Raw genomic sequence first — 27,201 nt, forward strand, 5'->3', positions numbered from 1 at the left:
AATCCCTCTCAATTTTTCCAGTCTCCACAAAACCCCGCAGAATTGCAGAAAATTCCCACAAAATCGCAGAAATCTTCTCAAAACCTCACCAAATTCCAGTCACATCCCACCAAATCCCCGCTAATTTCCACAAAATCTAAGAAAATACCTCAAAATCCTTCATGCTGCCTCAAAATCCCACAAAATTCCACAAAACTCCCACAAAATCTTCTCAATATCCTACAAAATTCAAGAAAAATCCCAACAAATTGCAGAAAAATCCCATACAGTTCATTAAATGTTTTGAAAACCCCAGCAAATTCCAGAAGCATCCAACCTGATCTCCACAAAATACCACAAAATCTAAGAAAAATCTCTCAAAATTCTTCAAGTCCCCACAAAATCCCACATAATTCAAGAAAAATCCCACAAAATTGCAGAAAAATCCCATACAGTTCCCTACATGTTCTCAAAACCCCAACAAATTCCAGTCACATCCCACAAAACCCCCACAAATTTCCACAAAACCTAAGAAAATACCTCAAAATGCTTCATGTCTGCTCAAAATCCCTCAAAATTCCACAAAACTCCCACAAAATCTCCTCAATATCCTCCAAAATTCAAGAAAAATCCCAACAAATTGCAGAAAAATCCCACATGATTCCCTAAATGTTTTGAAATCTCTACCAAATTCCAGAAACATCCCACGAAATCTCCACAAATTTCCAAAACAGCTAAGAAAAATCCCTCTCAATTTTTCCAGTCTCCACAAAATCCCGCAGAATTGCAGAAAAGTCCCACAAAATTGCAGAAATCTTCTCAAAACCTCACCAAATTCCAGTAACATCCCACCAAATCCCCGCTAATTTCCACAAAATCTAAGAAAATACCTCAAAATCCTTCATGCTGCCTCAAAATCCCACAAAATTCCACAAAACTCCCACAAAATCTTCTCAATATCCTACAAAATTCAAGAAAAATCCCACAAAATTGCAGAAAAATCCCACACAGTTCCCTAAATGTTCTCAAAACCCTACCAAATTCCAGAAACATCCAACAAAACCCCCACTAATTTGCACAAAATCTAAGAAAATACCTCAAAATCCTTCATGTCCCCTCAAAATCCCTCAAAATTCCACAAAACTCCCACAAAATCTCCCCAATATCCTGCAAAATTCAAGAAAAATCCAACACAATTCATTAAATGTTTTCAAAACCCTATCAAATTCCAGAAACATCCCACCAAATCTCCAGAAAATGACACAAAATGTAAGAAAAATCCCACAAAGTTCTTCAAGTCTCCTCAAAATTCCTCAAGATTCCAGGAAAAAAATCTCACAAAATTCTCTAAACCTTCCCCAAACCCGACCAAATTCCAGAAACATCCCACCAAATCTCCAAAAAATTCCACAAAATCAAGAAAAATCCCTCAAAATTGCAGAAAAATGCCACAAAATTGCAGAAATCTTCCCCAAACCGTACCATATTCCAGAAACATCCCAAAATATCCCCACTAATTTCCACAAGATCTAAGCAAATCCCTCACAATTCTTCATCTCTCCTCAAAATCATTCAGAATTCCACAAAACACCCATAAAATCTCCTCAATATCCTACAAAATTCAAGAAAAATCCCCAAAAATTGCAGAAAAATCCCACACGATTCCCTAAATGTTCTGAAATCACTACCAAATTCCAGAAACATCCCACCAAATTGCCACAAATTTCCACAAAATATCAGAAAAATTCCTCACAATTCTTCCAGTCTCCTCAAAATCCCTAAACATTCCAGGAAAAAATCTCACAAAATTCCCTAAATCTTCCCAAAACCCTACCAAATTCCAGAAACATCCCATCAAATCGCCACTAAATTCCAAAGAAGCTAAGAAAAATCCCTCACAATTCTTCAAGTCTCTTCAAAATCCCACAAAATATGAGAACATTCCACACCTGTACAATAAAATGTCACAAAATTCCAGAAACATCCCACCAAATCTCCACAAAATACCACAAAATCTAAGAAAAATCCCTCAACATGCTTCAAGTCTCCACAAAATCCCTCATAATTTCAGAAAAATACCATACAATTCATTAAATGTTCGGAAAACCCCAGCAAATTCCAGAAACATCCCACCAAATCTCCACAAAATACCACAAAATCTAAGAAAAATCCCTCAACATGCTTCAAGTCTCCACAAAATCCCACCAAATTCCAGAAAAAACTCCAACAAAATTGCAGAAAGCTTCTCAAAACCTCACCAAATTCCAGTCACATTCCACAAAACCCCCACAAATTTCCACAAAACCCAAGAAACTACCTCAAAATGCTTCATGTCTCCCCAAAATCCTTCAAAATTCCCACAAAATCTCCTCAATATCCCACAAAATTCAAGAAAAATCCCAAAAAATTGCAGAAAAATCCCATACAATTCCCTAAATGTTCTCAAAACCCCAACAAATTCCAGTCACATCCCACAAAACCTCCACAAATTTCCACAAAACCTAAGAAAATACCTCAAAATCTTTCATGTCTGCTCAAAATCCCTCAAAACTCCCACAAAATCTCCTCAATAGCCTCCAAAATTCAAGAAAAATCCCGCAGAATTGCAGAAAAATCCCACACGATTCCCTAAATGTTTTGAAATCACTACCAAATTCCAGAAACATCCCACAAAATCTCCACAAATTTCCAAAACAGCTAAGAAAAATCCCTCTCAATTTTTCCAGTCTCCACAAAATCCCGCAGAATTGCAGAAAAGTCCCACAAAATTGCAGAAATCTTCTCAAAACCTCACCAAATTCCAGTAACACCCCACCAAATCCCTACAAATTTCCATGAAATCTAAGAAAATATCTCAAAATTCTTCAAGTCTCTACAAAATCCCTGAAAATTGCAGAACAATCCCACACAGTTCCCTAAATGTTCTGAAAACCCTACCAAATTCCAGAATCACCCAACCAAATCTCCACTAAATACCTTAAAATCAAGAAAAATTCCTCAAAATCCTTCAGCTCTACTCAAAATCCTTCAAGATTTCATGAAAATCACACAAAATATTTAAACTTTTGCAAAATCCCACAAAATTGGAAAAACATCCAATGAAATTTCAAAAAATTAAAAAAAAATCCATAAAAATTCTCCAAACCCTATCAAATTCCAGAAACATTCCATCAAATCTCCTGAATATCCCACAAAAATAAAGAAAAATTCCACAAAATAAGAAAAAATGACCCTTCTTACACACAAAGTTCACCAAGTCATTCCCTGCATTTCTCCTTTTCACATTCTTTCTCTCATCCACTGAGAGCTCCAGCTTATCATGTTCTGGTGCTTATCATCAACTGATTGTGCTCTTGATTTCTACCACTGCAAGACATGTAGAATCATCTAAACTGAACACAGAAACAAACTCCCTCTGTCAGCCCATCTTCACGTTCCAGATCACTTTCAAGATGTCCATGGGGCATTTGGAATGATGAGCTCTCCACTGCTGGCTGCAGGCTCTGGAGATTCTTTCTCCACATTCAGCCAGGCTTGTATTCCCCAACAATTCCTGGTAGCCCATCATGTTTTCTTTGGCTAGAAGAGGAACAATGAAAACCTTACCAATGGCACAACTCCCCAGTGCACAAGGAAAAGAAAGAACAAGTTGTCAAGTTCTTCAAATATTTGTCCTGCTTTGCTGCAAGAGTTGTGCTGCATTCACAGTGTGGGAAGCCAAGAGAAGCTGCAGCTGGGGGCACATCTTGTGACAGGAGCTGTGCCTTGTACTCCAGGACAGGTTGTTGGAAAGGACAGGACTGGGGAGGAGATTCTGGGAAAATTGAAACAACTTTTTTAAGAAATGAAAATAAAATCCAAAGAAACAACCAATATGTTTTTTTCTATTTTTCTCTATTGATTTTTATGTTTCCCTTTTCCATCTTGCACTGTTTCTCCATCCCATTCATTCCAAATGGATCTCACCTCTAAGATCTGAGACTTGGCAAGTTTTAGACACTGTAAAATACCATGAGCTACACCCAGTTTTACTCCCCCTGTTTTACTTGGAAAGCAATGCTGGAGACACAAGTGCAGTGCTTGGCTCAGGTACAAATTCTGCATTCAGGGAATGTGCTCAGACAGTGTCTGACCCTCAGCAGGGACAAGGCACAGCAGCAGCCAAGGGCATTGCTGTGCCCCTGTGCAGGAGTCAAGACTCTGGCTCTTGGCTCACCAGGGCAAAGTTCCCGTGTTTGGCCAGGCTCAGGGGCTGCCCGGGGAGCGCGGGGCTCGGGGCGGGGCCGAGCGGGCAACGGACAAACGGACACGGGGACAAACGGTCCCGGTGCTTCAGTTGCAGCGGCAGCGGCGGCAGCAGCAGCAGCGGCAGCAGAGAAAGCAGCAAAAGCAGCGAATTTATCAATTCCCTGTCTCTCTTCTCCCTCTCCCACTGTCCCGCACCCCATCCCGGTCTCCCTTTTCCTGTGTCTCATTCCCTTCCAGTTTCCCTCTCCCCGTGCCCACCCGGGCCATGCCCCCGGTCCGCCCCCGGCCCCGGGCGGGGCTGCCCCGGCCCCGGCTCCGGCCCCGGCCCCGTCCCCGAGCATCCCTCCGCGGTCTCGCCTCCGCCCAGCTCTGGCTGTGCTGGCGCTGGCGCTGCTGGGCGGGCATCATTGCCTGGGGCTGGGGCGGCATCGCTGCCCTTTGGCTCCGCCTGGCCCGGCCCCGGCCCCGGCCCCGGCCCCGGCCCCGGCCCCGGCCCCGGCCCCGGCCCCGGCTCCTCCCGGGGCCCGCGGAGGACACAGGCGGCGCGGCCGCTGCCGCCGCCTCCGCTGCGGCTTCCCCGGCCCGAGCTCCGCCGCTCAGCAGCGCGGCCGCCGGCCCCGAGCCGCCGCTGTCGCGTTCCAAAGAGCGAACGCCTGCGGATGCCCGGCCCGGGGAGGTCGGGGAGCGCTCGGGGGCCGTTCCTGGCCCCGGGCCGAGCACTGACGGCCGCGTCTCTTCTCCAGGGAAGGCGCAGGAGGCCCTGCAGCAGCGCTACCGAGTGGGTTCACTGCTGGGACGCGGCGGCTTTGGCAGAGTTTTCGCAGCCACTCGGCTCTCGGACGGACTCCCGGTGAGCGGTGGGGCCAGCGGCAGGCGGAGGAGGAGGAGCGGGCGGAGGGGGCGGAGGAGGAGAAGGGGGCGGAGGAGTAGGATGGGGCTGGACACGGCAGGCGCTGAGCTGAATCCGCTGTTCCCTTTGGCTTACAGGTGGCCATCAAAAAGGTGCCACGGAACCGCGTCCGGCACTGGGGCGAGCTGGTGAGTGAGCGGGGCCAGCGGCAGAAGCCGGGGCGTGCCGGGCGGGGATGAGCCGGGGCCCGGCAGGGTGGGAGCTGCCAGGACACCTGGAGGGAGAGCGGGCATGGGGCCAGCGGAGGGCACAGAGCATCCCGGGCTGGCTGAGGGCTTCCCGAGCCCTGGCACGGCCTCAGCCCCACTGACAGCACCGTGCTCCTCCCGCAGCCCGACGGCACCAGCGCACCACTGGAGATAGTGCTGCTGGACAAGGTGTCCACAGGCTTCCCCGGTGTGGTGCAGCTGCTGGAGTGGCTTGAGCTCCCCAGCTACATTGTTATGGTGCTGGAGCGCCCGGAGCGGTGTCAGGACCTGCGGCACTTCATTCGGGCACGGAAGTTCCTGTCCGAGGAAGAGGCGCGGGAGCTGTTCCGGCAGGTCCTGGCAGCCGTGTGGCACTGCACCAGCTGCGGGGTCCTGCACCGAGATATAAAACCAGAGAATATCCTGGTAGACCTGGACACCGGCGAGGCAAAACTGATAGACTTCGGCTGTGGCACCTACCTTCAGGAGACAGCCTACACTCAATTTGCAGGTGAGCCCACACAGGGGTAGGCTTCTGGTCCCAGCATCTCCTGGCCCAACCAGGGTGTTGCAGCAGGGATTCTCCCAGGACTGGGGCTGGGGCAGGCAGCCTGACAAAATCCTCCATGGGTAGGGGTGGCAGAGAGGGGGAGGCAGAACCTGTGCACCAGCTGGTTTCGTGTGCAGTTGAGAATGGGCTTGGACTGCTGTGCTTCCCTGGTTTGCTTTGGTTCAAAATATGTTTTGGGCAATGCCAGCAGGGAGGATGTGGGTATGGTTTTTCCCCAGCACTGAGTGGGTATTTCCCTTTGTGTGTCATGGTCGGGCCTTGCCAGGGTTTCTGCTGCCCTCTTCCAGCACCAGTGACTTCGTTTCCAGCCACGGATTTGTACCCAAGTCCCAGGTGCTGGCGAGAGGGCAGCAGGTCACCCCATGGGCCACTGGGGAAGCCCCCACATGCCCAGGGATGCTGGGGTCAGGCTCTGGGAGCAGCAGCATCCCCTGATGAGCTCCATCCATATTCCATAGGAACACCATCATACAGCCCCCCGGAATGGAACGACTTTGGGTGGTACCATGGCGAGGCAGCAACTGTCTGGACCCTGGGCATCCTGCTGCACGAGATGGTCTGCGGGGAGCACCCTTTCAGGAGGGGCAGGAACATCAGATGGGGCCAGCTCCCGCTGCCACAACGGCTCTCCCAAGGTGAATCCTCATCTCTGGGCACGGGGGGAACACCAGTGTTGGGAGACAGCAGCGGGCTCGTGAGCATCCCGCTCTGGCAGCTGCTGAGGAGGTGGCACATGTCCTGCTCTGCTGCTCTCCTCCAAAACAAAAAAATTAATGGGAAACTTTAGGCCCAGCTCTGAGCACATCCAGCGTGGCCTGGGCACGGGAATAGTGGGACAAAGCAGACAGGAGGCTTCTCCAACTGACCAGTGGTTTGTGGTTTCTCTCCCCAGATTGCCAGCTTCTGATCAGGTGGTGTTTATCCCTGAACTCCTTGGACAGGCCCTCATTAGAAGACCTGTTCCATGATCCCTGGATGCAGGATATTCATCAGCCCTAGAAGAAGGGAGAGAGCCACAGGCACAGTGATGCAGGGACCTGGTAAGTTACAGCTCCACACATGCCCTGGCAATCAGCAGCAAAGCAACCCAGACTTTTTTGTCCTGCCTGTGTCACTGCACTGGGCTCATCAAATGGGAACACACAGCCCTTGTGCTGGAGCTGAGCTGCTCTGCCCAGCACTGGTGGGCACCATCTGAGCTGGTTTTGCTTGTCCTGGTTCACTGACAGCCGGGCCCTGGGCAGAACCCTGACAGCCTGGTGTCACCCCAGGGAAGAAGGAGCCCCTGGAGAAGCTGGACCAGGTGGGGCTGCTGCTGCTGCTGGAGACATGGAGGAAAACAGCAAGGATGACATCCTCTTCCTCCACCTGGCCAGCGGCAGCTGGCGATGATGGACTTTGATTCTGGCACCTTCTTCAAAGCCAGGCTCCACAGTGAATTTTCAGGTCAGTCCAGTCCCAGGGGGATGCTCCCAGATTTGGGCATTGGCCGGGAACCAAAGGTTTCCCCTTCGCTGGGGCAGATGCAATTGATTCCTCAGTGGCTGCCCAGCTGGTTTTTGGCAGGGCTGGGGACATGGGCTGGGGTGGTTACGAAATGGGAGTGGGATCCTGGCCCTGCCAACAGCCCCCACCACCCACCGTGCCCCGGGCTGGGGCTGGGGCAGCCAGCCCGACACAAACAAACCCCCATGGCAGGAGCACAGGTGGGACTCCAGAACCTGAGCACGGCTGCTTTGCTGTGCAAGCAAGGAAGGGCTTGGGCTGCTCCACTCCCCTGCTTTGCTTTGGGATCACCGTGATTTTGGGGGACAGTGCAGGGGGAAAGGGAGCAAGCATGGGCTTCCCTCACCCATGGGTGGGTTTTTCCCCAGAATGTAGGGGTTGGGCCTTGCTCAAGTTTCTGACAGAGATAAGATATTTTACCATTTTTCTTGTTTCCCCTTTTTGTCTGTAATCTATTTTCATTAATTTGTTGTTTGTTTTTCTAAAGGAAGCGTTCTAGGTGGGATCCAGTCTGGATCGGGAAGTGCTTGGGACCAGCTGTGGCGTGGATGGGCCGTGCCCTTGGAGAAGACTGAGGACATCGTTTGGGACCAGCTTTTCTTCTGGCAGCGGATGGTGTGAGGTGGGTCCTCATCTCCCTGGCATGGGAGGGACAAGAGCTTTTGGGAGATGGCAGCGGGCACAGGAGCATCCCGCTCTGGGCAGCTGCTGAGGGGCTGGATCTGCCGTGGCTGGCTGCAGGCTGGGCACATGTCCTGCCCTCCTGCTCTGCTCCCAAAGGCAGCAGTGATGGGCAGCTTTGGGCCCAGCTCTGAGCACGGCCAGCATGGCCTGGGCACCGCGGCTGGCTGGGACAAGGGGACAGGAGCCTTCAGCTGACGGGCGGTTTCTGCTTTCTCTCCTTGCAGCCGGGCTCTGCGGATGCTGAGGCTGCTCTGGGCTCTGCCAGGGCTCTGCTGGGCTCAGCACCGCGCCGGGATCAGCCAAAGAAGAAACGGTGTGACCTGCAGCAGAGACTGGAGCATTTTGGCAATGCAGCTCAAGTCTGCAGAGTGTCCACCTCCAAGGGAAAACATGACACCTCCCAAAAATTAAACTTGTTCCATAAATTCCATAAATTCCCTAAATCTTTTCAAAACCCTACCTAATTCCAGAAACATCTCACCAAATCTCCACAAAATCCAATAAAAATCCCACAAAATTCTTCAAGTCTCCACAAAATCCCACAAAATCCAAGAAAAATCCCACAAAATTGCAGAAATCTTCCCAAAACCCCACGAAATTTTAGAAACATCCCACAAAATCCCTAGAAATTTCGATAAAATTCCAGAAAAATCCTACAAAATTCTTCATGTCTCCTCAAAATCCCTCAAAATTCCACAAAAATTGCACAAAATTATTGAAACTTATGCAAAATCCCACAAAACTCAAAAAAATCGCACAAAATTGAAAAAACAAAAACAAAAATCCCTAAATCTTCCCAAAACCTTACCAAATCTCGGAACCATCTCACAAAATCTCTTGAATATCCTAGAAAAATCAAGAAAAATCCCACAAAAATTCCAGAAACATCCCACAAAATTGCAGAGATCTTCTCAAAATGCCACCAAATTCCAGTGTCATCCCAAAAAATCCCCACAAATTTCCACAAAATCTTAACAAAATACCTCAAAATTCTTCATGTCTCCTCAACTTCCTCTAAATTTAATAGAACTCCCACAAAATCTTTTCAATATCCTACAAAATTCAAGAAAAAACCCACCAAACTGCAGAAAAAATCCCACACAATTCCCTAAATGTTCTGAAAACCTCACCAAATTCCAGAAACATCCCAACAAATCGCCACAAATTTCCACAAAATCTAAGAAAAATCCCACAAAATTTTTCAAGTCTCCAGAAAATCCTTCAAGATTCCAGAAAAATCCCACAAAATTATTTAAACTTTTGCAAAATCCCACAAAAGTGCAAAAAAATCCTACAAAATTGCAAAGAAATAAAAAAAATCCCTAAATCTTCCCAAAACACTACCAAATTCCTGAAACATGGCACAAAATCTCTTGAATATCCTAGAGAAATCTAAGAAAAATACCACATAATTCCACAAAATCCAACAAAATTGTAGAAATCTTCTCAAAATACCACCAAATTCCAGAAACATATCACAACATCTCCACAAAATACCACAAAATCTAAGAAAATACCTCAAAATTCTTCATGTCTCCTCAAAATGCCAAAAAATTCCACAAAACTCCCACAAAATCTCCTCAATATCCTACAAAATTCAAGAAAAATCCCACAAATTTGCGGTAAAATCTGACACAACTCCCTAAATGTTCTGAAAACCCCACCAAATTCCAGAAACATCCCACCAAATCGCCACAAATTTCCACAAAATCTAAGAAAAATCCCACCAAATTTTCCAACTCTCCTCAAAATGCTTCAAGATTCCAGAAAAAAATCCCACAAAAATATTTAAACTTTTGCAAAATCCCACAAAATTGAAAAAAAATTTCATGAAATTGAGAGAAACTAAAAAAAAAGGCCTAAATCTTCCCAAAACCCTCCCAAATTCCAGAAACATCTCACAAAATCTCTTGAATATCCCACAAAAATCAAGAAAAATGCCACAAAATTCCCAAAAAATCCCACATAAGTGCAAAAAATTTTAAAAAATCCCACAAAACCTTCTCAAAATCCTACCAAATTCCAGAAACATCCCAGAACATGTTCACAAAATTCCAAAAAAATCTAAGAAAAATACCTCATAATTCATCAAGTCTCCACAAAATCCCACAAAGTTCAAGAAAAATCCCACAAAATTTCCCTAAATCTTCTCAAAAGCCCACCAAATTCCAGAAACATCCCACAAAATCCCCACAGATTTCCACAAAATCTAGGAAAATACCCCCTAATTCTTCATGTTTCCTAAAAATCCCTCAAAATTCCAGAAAACTCCCACAGAATCTTCTCAATATCCTACAAAATTCAAGACAAATCCCACAAAATTGCAGAAATCTTCTCAAAACCCTACCAAATTCCAGAAACATCTCACAAAATCTCCTCAATATCCCACAAAAATCAAGAAAAATCCCATAAAATCCCACAAAATTGCAGAAATCTTCTCAAAAGCCCACCAAATTCCAGAAACATCCCACCAAATCTCTACAAATTTCCACAAAATCTTAGAAAATACCTGAAAATTCTTCATGTCTCCTCTAAATCCCTGAAAAAATTCCACAAAAATCCCACAAAATCTTTTCAATATCCTACAAAATTCCAGAAAATTCCACAAAATTCCAGAAAAATCCCACAGAATTTCCTGATTGTTGAGAAAACCCTATCAAATTTCCACAACATCCCACCAAATCTCCACAAATTTCCACAAAATCTAAGCAAAATCGCACAAAATTCTTCAAGGCCTCACAAAATCCCACATAATTTAAGAAAGATCCCACAAAATTCCAGAAAGATCCCACAAAATTGCAGAAATGTCCTCAAAACTCTACTAAATTCCAGAAACATCTTGTGGGAAATGGAGTTCTGAGGTTATTAGTTGTTAAATTAAGAGCTGGTTGTTGTTAATATTTGACTGATCAATTGCTGGAGTTTTTAGTGCCTTTACCCCTGGTTGCTTTCTCCGTGCTTCACCCGTGGTTATTTCTCCCTCACATTGTATCCCCTTCCCTTGGGTAGTGACGCCACTGCTCCCCAAAATGGCGCCTGAGGCTGCACGCAAATGGGGCTGGACTGAGTGCTGCCGGGAAACAAAAACCCCAAACAACAACGAGCCAAAAGGAAAATAAAGGACCAAGAGAACATATCCTGATGTAGTAAGAAGGAGGACCATCTTTCTACACCACCTGAACATGCTTAGAAGTGGTCACCATGACCGCAAAGAGATAGAAAGGACTGACCCCCTGGACTACGAGCCCGTGAAAGCAATTTTCCTAGGGACTCCTGTGAGAACGGAAGGCCCAGCTCTGTCCCAGTGACAAAACTGCACGGATCCTCCTCTTCTGCGGTGTTCTGGGAGCAGTGGCGGTGTGCGTGACCCCTTGGGCCCCCACCCCAGAGCTGTCCTGTTTAATAAAGGCCTTTTTAAAATGAGCCGGTCTCCTGGCCCATTTTTCCCCCGTTCATAACAGGGGGAAAAGCCCCGGGGGATGGAGTGACCATGGCCCCATTCCCTGTGTCCCTGCACTGCCAGGGGAGGAGGGAGGGGTGGGGGGAAGCTGGTTTTAAGGGTCTTCATTTACTTCTCATGATCCTGCTCTGAGTTTTTGGAGTTTTCTGCCAGAAATCTCTCTCCTCCCCCACTCATCCACAGGGATTTGGGGCAGTTTTCCCTTTTAGGGGGAAATCCGAGCGATGCCCTGATGCCTCCTAATTAGCGCTGCTGAGAAGTGAGGCTCCAGGTCTTCTCGCTGAGCTGGAGCCACCGAACACCCAGGGCTGGGAAAGGCGGGCCGGGAGCTGCGGAGAACTTTGTTTGTATCCAGAGCTCAATGGCGGCTCGGGCCGGGCCCGTTCCAGGGCTGTTCCTCATCTCCGCCCTTCCCCTCACACAGCCCGGGGGGCCCTGAGGGCGCGGGGCGGGGCTGTGCCGTGTGCAGAGCCCGCCGCTGGCTGCGATTGGCTGCTGCTGCCGTCACTCGTGGTTCTGGCGCGCTCTGATTGGGCAGAGCGGGGACAAGCCCGGCCCCGCTGGCGCCCCCAGGGCGGCCGTGGGGCAGGAGAGCCGCCATTGCCGGAGCGTCTGTGCGGGCCCGGGAGCGGCGGCAGCGGCCGGAGCCCGGTGAGGCGGCGGCGGAGCTCGGAGGCGGCCCCGGCCATCGCAGGTGGGAGCCGCGCTCGGTTCTGCGGGGGCTCGGGGCTCGCTGCGGGCCCGGGAGGGGGCGGCAGGGGGCTGTAGCGGGTGGGTTGTGCCGTGGACGGCCCGTGTTGGCCCTGGCGTGAGGGCGCTGCGGGAGCGGCTGCCCGCGGTCTCCTTCCCGCTGCGGCCTCGGCAGGAGGCGGTGCCGGAGCAGCGCTGGCTCGTCCCGGTTCGTGTCGGTAGCCCGGAGGTGGCTGCGCTGTGCCCGGGGCTGGGCGGGAAAATTCCCGGCGCCAGAGGTTTGTGTGGCCAAAGGAGCCAGAGGAGTGGTGTGAAAGTGACTTTATTGCTGCCCAAAGGGAGAGGCCATGGGGCATTTGCCGTGCGCTCTCTCCTATTGCTGGAGGACGCGGCCTCGTTTTTGTCCTCATTTCCCGGCCGCGTGTCCCTGTCCCTTTCCCCACTGGCGGAGGTGCTTGGAAGGTTCAGACTTCCCGATCTGCCTCCTGCATGTCCCGGTACCCCCCGCTTTTGTATAACATCCGATATTGATGGCTCTGTTAAGTCTTTGTTCTTCTGGAAGTTCAGGAATTTAGCGGGACTTTGTCAGAGCAGCAATCCTTGTCAATTAGTAACATTTTCTGAAACTGATGCTTTCTCCCATTGCTTCCTTATGTACAAATCCATATCTGCAAGCAGATTCACTCACTGACTCTGTTTTTTCTTCCTGGGTGTTCTTTGGTTTTGGGATTGCTCTCAGTGCCCTCATTCGCTGTCCTTTTGTAGCTGTTTGTGGCTCAGGAGGCCTGGCTGCCCCCTGCATCCCCTTGCTCAGCTGCTGAATGAGCTGCACTCAGCAAGGTGTCCTGCATGGTGAAAAGATGAGAGTTGCTGTAGAACATAAGAGGAGAAAGTGCATTCGTTTAACCCATGGTCTGCCAGGGAAACATGGAGATGTGTTCTATTCCCATCTGTTCCATGTTTGGACCAGTACACGGGCTGCTTTCTTATTTCCTTGTTATCTGTTTCACCTCTTTTCCTTTGTGATCTATTTGCCAACAGCAGTTTGAGTCATTTAACTTTTCACAAGCTGTCTCTTTTTTTTGCTTAAAGATAATCTGACTCCATCCCATGGTGAAATGTTGTGTTCCTCATCTGAGTGGATTGGTTGGGAAGAAAGTCAGGAGCTGGAGCTGTCTGGTTGGGTATTAGTTTGAGGACATCCTGTAATCTAAATATGCCATGGAAATGATAAATGGGTTCTCTGGCTCCTGATATGAATTTGTCAGGGTTCCCAGGGGCTGGTCCATGGTGTTGCAGGATTTGTTCTGGTGGCCGTTCATCTTTTCCCCATTTTTGGGTGCTCCCTCCAGCCAGGGCTCCATCAATTTTTGGCTTTTCTCTAATTAAATCAGCTCATACTTGGATTCCCAACTGATTTCCCTTGGGGTAACAAAAACCCCAGTGCTCTAATTCACCCTATATAACACAGAAAGTGAGAGCACAAGTTAAGGTGGGGACTGGGATGATTCCCGCCCATTTTTTATAGTGAAGTTTTCACAACAATCTCCATTTGCTGTTTTCCTTTGCAGCTTAACCAATTTCTGTGTCAGTCAGATATCCTCACTATGGGCTCTGCCTTCAGCTGTGCAAATTCTGTCTGTGCCCCCAGGCAGAGCTTGGGGTGAGGGGCAGAGGAATTCAGCCCAATTCCTCCCCCAGGCAGGAAGACCCTGGTACATTGTCCAGGCTTTGCCCCAGAGGTGTTAATTTGCATTTCTAAAGCTCCTCTCCTGGCTGCCTGGAATGAATCTTGTCTTCCAGGGGAGCCATGGGATGACTCACATGAAGGGCTCCCTCCCCCATCTGCTTTTTTTTTTTTTTTTTTTTTTTTTAACAATTTTCTATTAACTCTTTCCATTTTAAAGGGCTACCTTTCAAACCCTTCTAGTTTTCAAAATGCAGCTTAAAGGTGAACATGGAAAAACCCATCCCATAATTTTGCTATCACTAAGAGCCACGCACAAACATAAAAACAAAAATTAGAAAGCAATCAAGTATTTTCTTTTACTTCTCCTCTGACTAAAAACTGATTCTCACACCCCTGGCCCAAACAGAACTTGCAATATAAAAGTAGAATTAATATGAAAAATTCTTCTAATGGTGTAATCCTTTCACTGAAACTGTGAAAAGCAAAAACTCTCCAACAATGTCTTTAGAGAAATAAAGCATTACTTGATTCTGAACAGAATCATTTCAACCACACATAGTCTGCATGTGCAGAGAAAATCATTCCATGACATGTGAGTTTTACCAGATGTTTCCTAAACTTTATACAGTCTGAACCTATAGAAATCCATGGGTTTAATATTCATTGTTTCCAAGTTGTGGAGTTCTAGTGTTTGGTTTCCTGTTGCACCCGGATTTCTGTGTCTCTGATGTGAATTAGGTCTGCACTCCTGCATTTCCTGCTCAGCCTTTTCCAGACCAGGTGTCTCCAGCTGTGCCAGGGCAGTGTCTGGGGTAGATGTTGGTTGATGTTTGCTGCTGGGCCTTGGTGTTTTGTTGATGGTCGTTGTCTTTGTGGGAATCTTTTGGGCTCTTCCCAGTCTGTTGAGATGTTAAGCTCATCTCTGCTGAGTGGTGGAACATCCCTTAAAAAAAACCTTTAAAATTCCTTTCCCCAAGGCAAATGCAAACGAAGCCTGACTGCAGAAATCCAATAAAAAATAATTTTACACTTGGTCTATTTTCCAATACTCTAATCCCAGCCAGCCCAGAGTGTAATTGAGAGCCAGAGTGGAATTCTCCCGGTGCCTTCCCCAGCAGCTGTGGCGAGGGCAGGCACAGAAAGCCCTGAAGCTCCAGCAGTGCCAGCCAGGATTGTCCCGCAGGGGCTGGAGATGCCAAAGGAGGGTGCCCAGGCCGAGGATTTGAGCAGAGGATCTGTGGGCAGGCCCAGGGGCTTCCCCCACTGGGGAGCCCTGGCTGCTGCTGCCTTGCCTTCAGTGCAGGCTCGGGGGCGGCCTCCCATCCTCCTGCTGCAGCCGGGAAATCCAAATCTCCGGGGCTTCAGAGCCCTTGAGCCGAGGCTGAGGGGTCCCCCCGTGTTCAGCTGTGCTGGGGCTGTTTCTGTGCTCAGGGACACTTGGAATGGGCCGTGCCACTTGGCCACCAGAGCTGCTTCTTTCCTCTGCTTCGGCAGGACCCGATGTCCTGGTTGGGTGTGTCGTAGTAGAGATGGACAATGACACCTGTTTCTTCTTCCATCACAGCCAAAGCTTTATTGCACACAGCTTATATTTACATGGTTATCAGAAGGCACCGTGCTTAATTCCAGTTGGTTGGGAACTCAGTTCACTGGTTGGTAATGGTGAGTGTACACGTCAATCCAAACTTTTCTCAATGTAAACAATGTTTACATACTTTTTCTACTGATTCCCATGGGACAGATCCCTTGTTACTACAGGTGCACTTGTTTTTCTCCCCAAGAATAGTTTGTTATGTTAACAAACTTTTCATTCTCAAGATGTTTTTGCCTGGGAACTTATCAGGCCAGCTGCTAGCTACACTAAGCCCAAGTAACAAATCCTAAACCATGATTTTTCAAGTCCTTTCTTTTGTAAGGTTTTATCTTTATGTGACAGGGTGTTGCGGACAGCAAAGTCCAAAGGTGGGTGTGTCTCAAATCTCTCCGAGCCCGAGTCTGGATCTCTCTCAGTTCAGTGCAGTCATGGGTTTCTTCCCAGCCCCCTCTCCAGGCTGTTCAAACAGGAGGCTGGGTTAAACCCTTCCACTGTCCTCAGTTCTAAATCCTCCTGTGCTGCTGAACAAGTTTCATACTGCAGTCACCGAGCTCTGCTCATCCATTTAGAGGCTCTGTTGGGGTTCGTGGGAGAAGGTGAGGAGGGGTCCCCAGGGGTCGTGTCCCCCCTCGGGAGCACCTGTGACTCCCCCATGTCCCCCCCATGCCGGGCTCACCCCCTTTTGTCTCTGCCAGAGCTCCTGACCCAGCTCCTGCTGTGCCCTGGGAGGGGCTTTGGGGAGCCCCCCTGGGACCCCCTTGGATCCCCATTCCTGGGCCCTGGGACCCCCCCGCATCTCCTTCCCGAGCTCCGGGACCCCCTGCACCCCCTTCTCCTGCACCAACAGCGCCCTGCACCCCCTTTCCCGGGGATCGTCCCCTGCCAGCCCCTGGATCCCCCGGTTCCGTCAGCCCGGGGACCCCCGGAGCCCCATTCCCGGCCATCCCGGGGCACCGCACCCCCAGGCCTCCCCTTCCAGGGAAAGCCGAGCTGGGCACGGGGCTCTCCAGCCGCTCTGGGATTTCTGATCACCCAAAGGAGAGGCAGAGAGCAGCAGAGAGAGAGAGAAGGAGATTGGGAATCGGGGCTCGGGCTCCCAGCGCCCGCCCCTGCTCCGCCGGGGCTGGGGAGCCGCAGCCGCAGGAAAAATGGGATTCGCGGATCCCGGGGCTTCCCCCGCTTTGGGCCGAAGCCGGCGGGTTCCAGGCAGAGTTTGAGCGCAGGGCCCGGGAGTTCAGCCCAGTTTGTCCCGGGGGTCCCGCAGTGCGCGGCCGAGGAGGGTCCCGGGGGATCCCGGGAGGGGATCCCGGGGAATTCCCTGGAATTGCCCCGTTCCCTCCCCCCGCGCTCCCTCGGGCACTTTCGCTTCCGCCTTGGCCGCCCTGCGCCGCCGGGATCTGCCCGGCGACCGGTGACGTCACTGCAGCCTCGGGCTGCCACTGGCGGGCAGCAAAGAGCGGCGCCAATGGCGGGGCCGGAGGCGGCTCTGGGGGCGGGGCCGGGGCTGTGGGCGGGGCCGCAGCGGAGCAGCGCGATGGCTCCAGCGCTGGGGCCGGGGGCGCTCCCGGGGGGCGGCGAGAGGTGAGGGGGACCCCCGGCACCGGGACTCTTTGATCGCCCATTCCGGAGCGCCGAGGGGCCCCTAAACCCCCATTCCTGGGCGCCGCCATCCCACCGAACCCCCATTCCCGGCCGTGGGTCCCACCCTGCACCCCCTTATCCGGCACCAGGAACGCCTGCACCCCTTTCCCGGCCATCCCGCCTCCCGCAGCCCCCAGAGCCCCCTTCTCCTTGACCCATTTACCCCCTGGACCCCTATTCCTGCCTCTCACAGCACCCAGCTCCTCCTTTCCTCAGCACTGAGGACACCCAGGACCCCTATTCCCAGCCATCCCGGCTTTCCCTGCCCTCTCCTGGCAATGGGGACACCCAGGACCCTTGGAGCTCCCTTTCCTGGGTACAGGAACGCCCTGAACTCCAGTCATGCCACATCTAGCCAGCCCCAGCCTCCCCTCTTGTCAGTCCTGGCATCCCCAAATGCCCTTCCCGGCTCTCCCCGTTCCCCCTTTCCTTCAGCCGTGACCCCCCCGATCCCAAATCTCCAAATGTCCCCCCAGTTCTCCTCTCCCTGCGTTCCCTGCACACGGCGCTGTCGGAGCCCGGCCCGGGCTTCCCGCAGTCCATGTCCATGGGGTCCCTGGCTGGGATCCCCTTCCAGCGCCGCCGCAGCGAGCGGGGCCGGGCGGAGCCGCAGCCCCGGGGATGGCGGCCGGAGCCGAGCCGGGATATTGGGATAGCCAGGGCTGGGATATTGGGATAACCAGAGCTGGGATATTGGGATAGCCAGAGGTGGGATATTGGGATAGCCAGGGCTGGGATATTGAGATAGCAGGGCTGGGATATCGGGATAGCCAGGGCTGGGATATTGGGATAGCCAGGGCTGGGATATCGGGATAGCCAGGGCTGGGATATTGGGATAGCCAGAGCTGGGATATTGGGATAGCCAGAGCTGGGATATTGGGATAGCCAGAGCTGGGATATTGGGATAGCCAGGGCTGGGATATTGGGATAGCCAGGGCTGGGATATTGGGATAGCCAGAGCTGGGATATTGGAATAGCCAGGGCTGGGATATTGGGATAGCCAGAGCTGGGATATTGGGATAGCCAGGGCTGGGATATTGGGATAGCCAGAGCTGGGATATTGGGATAGCCAGGGCTGGGATCTTGGGATAGCCAGGGCTGGGATATTGGGATAGCCAGGGCTGGGATATTGGGATAGCCAGAGCTGGGATATTGGGATAGCCAGGGCTGGGATATTGGGATAGCCAGGGCTGGGATATTGGGATAGCCAGGGCTGGGATATTGGGATAGCCAGAGCCGGCACAAGGAGCGGCACCGGCACGGGGCCAGCGGGGAGCTGCAGATGCTGCAGCAGCGGCACAGCCAGAGCGGGGCTGAGCGGGGGGAGCCAGGGCTGGGGGATCTGTGGGGCTGCGATGGCAACTGTGGCACCGCCACGGGGATCCCTGAGATCCAGGCTGAGGGATTAACAAATTCCCTGGCTCACAGCTGCAGGGAATGTCTCCGGAAATATGTCAGATATGGGCGGGAGGCGCTGGAGTGTAAAGGTGGGGAGGACAGAGTTCCCAGGGGATATGGGAATGGGAATGTGGAATCGGGGAGGGTAAAATTTGGGAACATTTGAATTCCCATGGAAATGCCATGGATGGATCTCAGACATCATCCCATTCCCACGGGACCTCCACGGATGGATCCCGCTGCTGTCCCATTCTGTAGATGGATCTCACTGCTATGCCATTCCCATGGAATTCCATGGGCAAATCTTCCTATCCCACTGCCATGGGAGCTCCAATCCAGTTCCCCCCAAACCCATCCTGGGGGACCCCCCATGACCCACCCATCCACCCCAAACTCTTCCTGGGTCCCCCCTCATCCCCCCACAACGGGAATTCCTGGGAGTCCCCCTGTGTCCCCTCCCCCAGGACTTTGGGGGTCCCACCCGACCTGTCCGTGCACCCCCAGATTTCTTCCACAGCCCCCCTGTGATGGTGGAGGGTGGGGGCCGAGTGCTGGTGCCCCCCTGCCTGCAGCAGATCCAGCGGTGAGGGCAGTTCGGGGGGTCCCTCAGCATTTGGGGTCCCTGGGATTTGGGGTGACCCCCCGGGCCCCCCAGGATCTCCCTGAACACGCTGACGCTGCCCGTGGACAGTGAGAAGGTTCAAACCCGGCACGGGGTCCCCAGCACTGCCACCCGCATTGCCCAGGTACCCCCAAACCCCCCAGGACACCCCAACCTCCCCGGGATCCCAAACACATCCCTGGATGCTCCAAAAACTCCCCAAAACTGCAAAACCCCATACAGACATTGAGATGGTTCATACCTGGCATGGGGTCCCCATCTCCATCACCAGCAGGTTCCCCAAAACAGCCTTGGGACCCCCAATTCCACCCCCAGGATCACCCAAATTCCCCCATCAGGATTCCTGTAAACCCCCTTGAGAACCCCAAAAAACAACCGTGGCCCCAAAACCACCCAGAACTTCTGAAAACCCTCAGGAACCCCTCACAAAGGTTTATACCCAGCATTATCCCCCATCACCTTCATTGGCATCACCCAGGTACCCCCAAACCCCTCCCGGGACCCCCAACCCCTCCCGGGACCCCCAACCCCTCCCGGGGCTCCACTGCCGGAACCAACGGGAGTGGTGTTGCCCTTTTAAGAGGAGTTACAGTGGGACCCGACAATACCGGGGGCCCTTAAAGCGGCCATGGTAGAGAGAACCCCCAAAATCCAACCTTGGGGACAAAACATCTCCTACAGGGGCTTGGGGTGGGGACACCCCTAAAAATGTCACTTAAAGCCATCATGATCCCCCCCTCAAAAGAGGTTTGTGGAGCTGCAGCTGCACAAACACCCCAAAATGGGGAAGAAAAAACACCCTGTAGTGGTGGGATCTCCCCAAAAAAACCTGAAAAAGAGAAAAACTCCTCTTCAGATGGGCCTGAAGACCCTGAAAGGCCCTGGAAGAGGGACAAGATCCCCTCCTCTGCTGGGGGCTCCCCGAGCCGGGAACTCTCCCGTTCCTGCACTCGGGGGAGCCCCGAACGACGGCGGCTCCTGGGCTGAGCCCCCCTCAGCCGGGGCTGCGGGGGGAACTGGGGGGGCTGGGACGGGGCTTGGGGGTCCTGGGGTGAACTGGGGGACCCTCAGTGCTCCCACCTCCCCCTGTCCCCCTGTCCCGCCCCGTTCCCATTGTTCTCCCAAACCTCCGCTGCCCCCAGCTCGGTTTGGGGGGGACCCAGCCCTTTCCCATCGTGTCCCGGCCCGGCCCCGCTCACCCGAGGGCTCCGAACCACGCCCAGGGACAGAGGAGGGACAGAGGAGGAGGAAGAGGAGGAGCAGGAGGAGGAAGAGCTGGAGCAGGCAGAGGAGGCTCCACGTGCGCTCCCCGCTCTCTGGATCTGCAGCTCCTTCGGGACCATCGCCCCCCATCCCGCAGGTGCCCGGGGAGGGGGAGCTCGCCCCAAATACCCCGGGGCTCCCTGGGTTTGGGGTTTTTGGGGGGGATGTTTGGGGATGGCAGGGCTCCAGAGCCGAGCCGCAGATGCCCCTCGGGGGGACCCCGGGGGTCCCCGGGAGGTGTTTTTGGGGGGTCCCGGTGGCGGCAGAGCCCCGGCAAAGGGGCCGGGGGGATGCGGGTCCGGCATGGCCGGGAAAGGGGTTCGGGGCTCCCGGTGCCGGCAGTGGCTGCTCCCAGCATTGCCCGGTTGTTCCACCCGTGTGGCTCCAGTTTCCTCTGCGCCCCAGGATAAGCCAAATCACTCCCAGTCATTCCCTATTAGAGTACAGTTTGTCTCCATTTTATCCCATTTTTTCCCCATTTTTATCCAATTTTTCCCCATTTTTATCCTATTTTTTCCCAGGTTTGCTGTATTTTCTCATTTTTATCCCATTTTCATATAATTTTTCCACATTTTTATCCTATTTTTTATTTTTTCCCCACAATTTTACTCATTTTTTTTCCTTCATTTTCCCCTTTTTAATCTCATTTTTCCTCAATTTTTTCTTAATTTTTCTGAATTTTTTTCCTATTTTTTCCTGCATTTTTAGTCAATATTTTCTCCATGTTGTCCTAATTTTTCCCAATTTTTTTCCCGTTTTTAATCTATTTTTTCCCCATTTCCCCATTTTACCCTCTTTTTCCTCTAATTTTTCCCCAGTTTGTTCCCCATCTTCTCTCCTGTTTTCCCCATTTTCTTCTATTTTTCTCCCACTTTCACTTCATTTTTACCATTTTTATTCTCATTTTCCCTTCATTTTTCTCCCAGTTTCCCTCATTTTTTCCCCATTTTTATCCTGGTTTTATCTCATTTTTCCATCATTTTATCCCCATCTTCTTCCATTCCTTTCTCCCATTTTTCCCATTTTTTCCTCCATTGCCATCTCATTTTTCCTTATTTTTATCCCATTTTTTCCCTATTATTTTCCCATTTTGGCTCCAATTTCCCCCATTTTTGCTCCATTTCCACCCTATTTTTCCCTATTTCCCCCTAATCTTCCCCATTTAATTATTCCAAAAAATTAATATTTTGGGGGGGAAAAATAGAAATTTTGGCGGGAAAAAACTGTGCTTTGGGGGCAAAACTCCATGAATTTGAATCACAGCTTTCCCATTATTTTTCCATGATTTTTCCATGATTTCTAGCCAGAAGGAGGAGTGGGATTCATCTGAACATTGTGGAAGCTGGAATAGGACCAGGCCATCTACCTTCCCAAAAATCTGGAGCAGCTCATTTGCAATTCCACCTTTCCCCACTCCCTGGATTCCCAGGTCTGGAAATTCTTCTACAACCTCCCAGGTAGGCAATTCCCAAAATTCCATGGAAAAATGGGATAGGGGGATTTCATCCTGTTTTTTTTCCTGAATTTCCCCATTATTTTCCCCAATTCTTTTCTCTCTTTTTTTTTTTTTTAATTAATTTTCCTGATTTTTCCTGAATTTTTCCCAGTTTTTTCACCATTTTTTTCCTGATTTTTTTGTTTTTCCTGATTTTTCCCTCTTCCCAAAATTTTTTTGTCTTTTCCCCAACTTTTTCTCAAATTTTTCCATAATTTTTCTGGTTTTTCCCATTTTTTTCCCTTGTTTTTCCCATTTTTTTCCTGATTTTCCCCCAATTTTTTTCATTTATTTTCTGATTTTTTCCCTGTTTTTTTCCAGGTTTATTCCCTTTTTCTTATTTTTTTCCTGATTTTTCACAATTTTTTTCAGAATTTTTTTCACATATTTTTCAATTTTTTTTTCCTGATTTTTCCCTCTGATTTGTCCAAATACTTCCCTTTTTCTCCTAATTTTTCCTGATTTTTTCCTGTTTGTTTCCTTGATATTTCCTAGTTTTTTCCCAATTTTTTTCCCAATTTTACAAAGTTTTTCCCCACTTTCTTTTCCTCATTTTTTTTTTCCTTGATTTTTCCCAATTTTTTCCCAGTCTTCTTCCTCTTTCTTTTCCTGATTTTTCCCTGTTTTTTTCCCTGTTTTTTCCTAAATTTTTTTCTTGATTTTCCCTTAGTTTTTCCTGATTTTTCTCTCTTCTTTTCGCAATTTATTCCTGGTTATTCCCCATTTTTTTGTCACAATTTGTCCCTGATTTTTCCCTGTATTTCCTAATTTCTTTACTGATTTTTCCTGATTTTTTCCAGGTTTCTTCCCTCTCTTTTCTTGATTTTACCCAATATTTGATCAATATTTTTCCAGATATTCCCCATTTTTTCCTGATTTTTCCTGATTTTTTTTCTTTTTTTTTTTTATTTTTCTGATTTATTTTCAATTTTTTCCCTTTTTTTTTCTTAAACTTTTCCTTGATTTTTGTGCTTTTTCCTGGTTTAATCCCATTTTTTTCCCTGTTTTTTCCCTTTTCCTTTCCCTAATCTTTCTGGTTTTTCCCAATTGTTTCCTGATTTTTTTCTTTTTTTTTTTTCTGATTTTTCCAGATTTTTTTATCCTCTTCCTGTTTGTTTCCCTGATTTTCCACTGATTCTCTTTTTTTTCCACATTTTTCCTCTGATTTTTTCCAAATTATTTTCCTTATTTTTTTTTCAATTTTTTCTCAAATATTTGTTTTTTCCTTCATTTTTCCAATATTTTTCCCAATTTTTTCCTGATTTTTCCTGATTTTTCCCAGGGTCTTTTCGGCTTCTTTTCCTGATATTTTCCCTGATTTCTCACAATTTTTCACGATTTTTTTCATGTATTTCCCATTTTTTCCTGATTCTTGTCTCTTCCTTTCCCAAATTTTTTCTAGCTCTTTCCCAATTTCTTCTCAAATTTCCCTAGTTTTTATCTGATTTTTCCTGGTTTTTTTCCTATTACTTTCCAGATTTTATTCCTCTTTCTTTTTTGGTTTCCCCCAATTTTTCCAAGTTCTTTCCCAGTTTTTTTCATGATTTCACAAATATTCTTTCCAATTTTCCCTGGTTTTTCATGACTTTTCCTTCTTTTCCTATTTTTTCCTGATTTTCTCCCCATTTTTTCTGACTTTTCCTGATTTTTCCCAGATTTTTTCCACTTTCTTTTCCTGATTTTTCCCCAATTTTTTCACATTTTTTTCCTTGAGTTTTCTCTTTTTTTTCCCAAAATTTTTTCCTGGTTTTCCCCAGTTTTTTGTCAGATTTTCCCCTGTTTTTCCCAAATTTTTCCCAATTTTTTCCTGGTTTTTCCTCAATTTTTTTTTATTTCACCCTGATATTTTTCTGTTTTTTCCCTGAATTTTCCCTTCCGTTTTCCTTTAATTTATCCTGTTTTTTTTTTTTTTTCATTTTTTCCCCAATTTTCCAGTTTCCTTCACACTCCCAGTCTAATCCCGGTCACTCCCAGTATGAGGCCAGTGGCCCCAGTTGCTCCCTGCCAGTTCCAGTATGACCCCAGTAGCCTCCAGTGTGATCCCTGGGACTCCCTGTCTCTCCCAGTATATCCCAGTCAGCCCCAGCACGCTCCCAGTCATTTCCAGCTCCTCCCAGTTGCTTTCAGCATGATTCCAGTTGCTCACAGCCACTCCCAGTCAATCCCAGTATGATTCCAGTCACCCTCAGTGGGATCCCAGTCTCAGCCAGCATGGACCCAGCTGCTCCCACTGTGATCCCAGTATGATCCCAGTTGAGTATGATCCCAGAATAGTTGTAATTCTTCCCAGTTCCTACCAGTATGATCCCAGTTGTCCCTGGAATAATCCCAGTCCATCTCGGCATGGTCCCACTCACCCCCAGGTGTCCCCAGTGTGGTTCCAACTGTTCCCAGTATGGTCACAGACACTCCCAGTATATCCCAGCTGCCCCAGTAAGGTTTTAGTTACTTCAGAATGATACCATTCTTTTCCAGTTACTCCCAGTTGTTCCCAGTAAGATCCCAGCTGTTGCCTCAGTCCCCTCAGCATGGTTCCAGTACCTTCCAGTTGATCCCAGTTGCCCCCAGTATAGTCCCAGTCACTTCCACTCGCTCCCAGTTGTCCCCAGCATGGTTCCCGTTGTTCCCAGCGTAATTTCAATTTCCCCAGTATGGTCACTGTCACTCCCAGTATATCCCAGCTGCCCTCAGCATGCTTGTGCTCATTCCCAAGGATTCCCAGTTGTCCCAGTAGGGTTCCAGTTACCCCAGTACAAACCAGTCCCTGCCAGTGCTGCCACTCCTGGGATCCCCCAGCCCTCTCTGTGTTCCCCCCTCCCGCATCTCCCCAGAGGAGCCCCAAGGGCTGGCAGTCCCCAGCCAGGGTCCCCAGCCAGCCCCAGGTTGGATCTGCAGCCCCCAATTTTCCCAGTTTCCCTCTCCTTTTCCCCGGGCCGGGTTCCCCCCGTCCCCAGCGGGTGGGAGCAGCGGAGAGCCCCGCGCTGCCTATCCCGACCTGTCCCGGCTCCATCCCCGCTCCTGCCGTGGGCTGTGAGGGGTTTGGGAACGGGGCACCGAGGGTGTCACTGCTCCTGGGGGAGGAGGAGGAGGAGGGATGGAAGAGGAGGGATGAAGGAGAGAGAGAGAGGGGATGGAAGTGGCAGAAGAAGGTGGAGTTAGGGAGGAGGAGCGGGAGGAAGAGGAGGGACAAATGAAGATCAGGGAAAGTAGAAGGAACCACTATATCAAGCACTCCCCGAATTCACAGTCCCCCACCCATGGGATCATCATCCCCCATCCCACAGGTGGCCGGGGAGGGGGAGCTTGGCCCAGATATCCTGGGGGGTCCCTGGGTTGGGTTGTTTAGGGGGTATGTTTGGGGAATGAAAAACTCCAAAGCTGAGCGGAAAATGCCCCTTGGGAGCCCTGGTGGCAGCTGCTGGCAGAGGCAGCCGGGAGGAGCAGAGCCCTGTGACCCCCAGGACCCCAAAGTGGGGAGCCCAGAGAGGGGGAGTGCCACAATTCACGGGACCCTCAACAGCCTGGAGAGGGGAAGGGGGGACTCCTTGTACTGCCTGCAGCCCGAAGCAGAGAATAAGGGGAGAAGCGACACTGGAACTCCAAAACCCCCCACCATCTCTACGTGTTGAAGTGAAAATGGGGGGAACTCTTCAGATTCCTGGCACTCCCAGCAGCCTGGGGAAGGCAGGAACTGAGTAGGTGAGGAACCCCCAGTGCAAGCATGACCCCCAGCAGCTGAAACAGGGGGGTACCCCCGAACAGCAAAGGGGAGAGACCAGAGATGGGGAACTCCCGGGAGGCATTTTCAGGGCTGAATCTTGGTGTTTGGGAGGTTTTTATGGACCCTAGATGACCGGTGACTTCTAGAGATGGACTTGGGCTGGAGGAACGCCCTAACCCAATGTGCTCATGAACTGTATTTTTCCCCAAACCAGGATTTCCCATTCCCAAACCTTGGCCAGATGGAGAAGGAGGCTGTGAGGAAGAGGAAGATGCACCAGGACACCCAGGCAGGTGAGGAGGAAGTCAGTGCCCCTTTCCCCCTCTCTCCTGCTCCATCTCCCAGCCCAGCCTGGCCCCCGGCTGCAGGACAACCCCGCTGCCGACGCCGTCCTGCCGGGGACGCACTGGGGGGATCTCCTTCCCCTTCCCTCTGGCACGGAGGCAAATCCCATCCTCTCCTTGTCCTTCCTCCCCCAGACAAGGAGCTGAGGATGGAGACCAGGGAGGACAAATCCCCACAGCAGAACCTCATGGAAGAGGCCGTTTTGAGCAGCTCCACAGCGCAGGAGTCAAGCAGGGAGGAAAAGCTTCAGAGATCCCGCAGGAGGAGGGGCTCCAAACCCATCCCAGGGTGCTCTGAGGAGGAAAGACCCACCCTGTGCCGGGAAGGCGGCCGGAGATCCAGCCGGGGCTCTGAGCTGGTGGTCCATGAGCAGCTTCAGGATGGGGAGAAGCCCTACAAGTGCTTGGAGTGTGGGAAGAGCTTCCGCCGGAGCACCAAACTGATCCGCCACCAGATGATCCACACTGGGGAATGGGCCTACATGTGTGGGGAATGTGGGAAGGGCTTCAGCTGCAGCTCCCAACTCATCATCCACCAGCGCATCCACACTGGGGAGAGGCCCTACGAGTGTCCTGAGTGTGGGAAGAGGTTTCGGATCAGCTCCCATCTCCTCGAGCACCAGCGGATTCACACGGATGAGAGGCCCTTCCGCTGCCCTGACTGTGGGGAGGGCTTCAAGTACAACTCCACCCTTGTCACCCACCGGCGCATCCACACTGGGGAGAGGCCCTACGAATGTGGGAAATGTGGGAAGAGCTTCAGAAATAGCTCTAACTTGTCCATCCACCGGCGCATCCACACTGGGGAACGTCCCTATGAGTGTGGGGAATGTGGGATGACCTTCAGCCGGAGGTCCCATCTGACCACCCACCAGATGATCCACACTGGGGAGAGGCCCTACGAGTGTCCTGAGTGTGGGAAGAGGTTTCGGACCAGCTCTGATCTCCTCGTGCACCAGCGGATTCACACGGATGAGAGGCCCTTCCGCTGCCACGACTGCAGGAAGGGCTTCAAGCACAACTCCACCCTTGTCAGGCACCGGCGCATTCACACTGGAGATGGCCCTACAAGTGTCCCCAGTGTGGGAAGAGCTTCACACAGATCTCTAACTTGACCCAACACCAACAGAGACACTGGTAAGGGAAGCCTCTGCCTCGAAGGTTTGGCCCTGTAAGCCCAGGAACAAACTTCACCCT

At 50.5% G+C, this 27,201-nt stretch overlaps 1 protein-coding gene across 1 annotated transcript in view; it reads left to right on the forward strand.

The window, feature by feature from the left end:
- Positions 1-27,201, forward strand: part of LOC131586330 (uncharacterized) — a gene marked incomplete at its 3' end in the record, with an annotated part of 381,810 nt that overhangs the window by 242,401 nt on the left and 112,208 nt on the right. Inside the window, 1 exon segment of the mRNA XM_058853155.1 lies at positions 26,385-27,019. Within this exon segment, the coding sequence (XP_058709138.1) occupies positions 26,385-27,019 (635 nt within the window).

Source organism: Poecile atricapillus, chromosome 19 (assembly GCF_030490865.1).
Source record: "Poecile atricapillus isolate bPoeAtr1 chromosome 19, bPoeAtr1.hap1, whole genome shotgun sequence".
NCBI lineage: Eukaryota > Metazoa > Chordata > Aves > Passeriformes > Paridae > Poecile > Poecile atricapillus.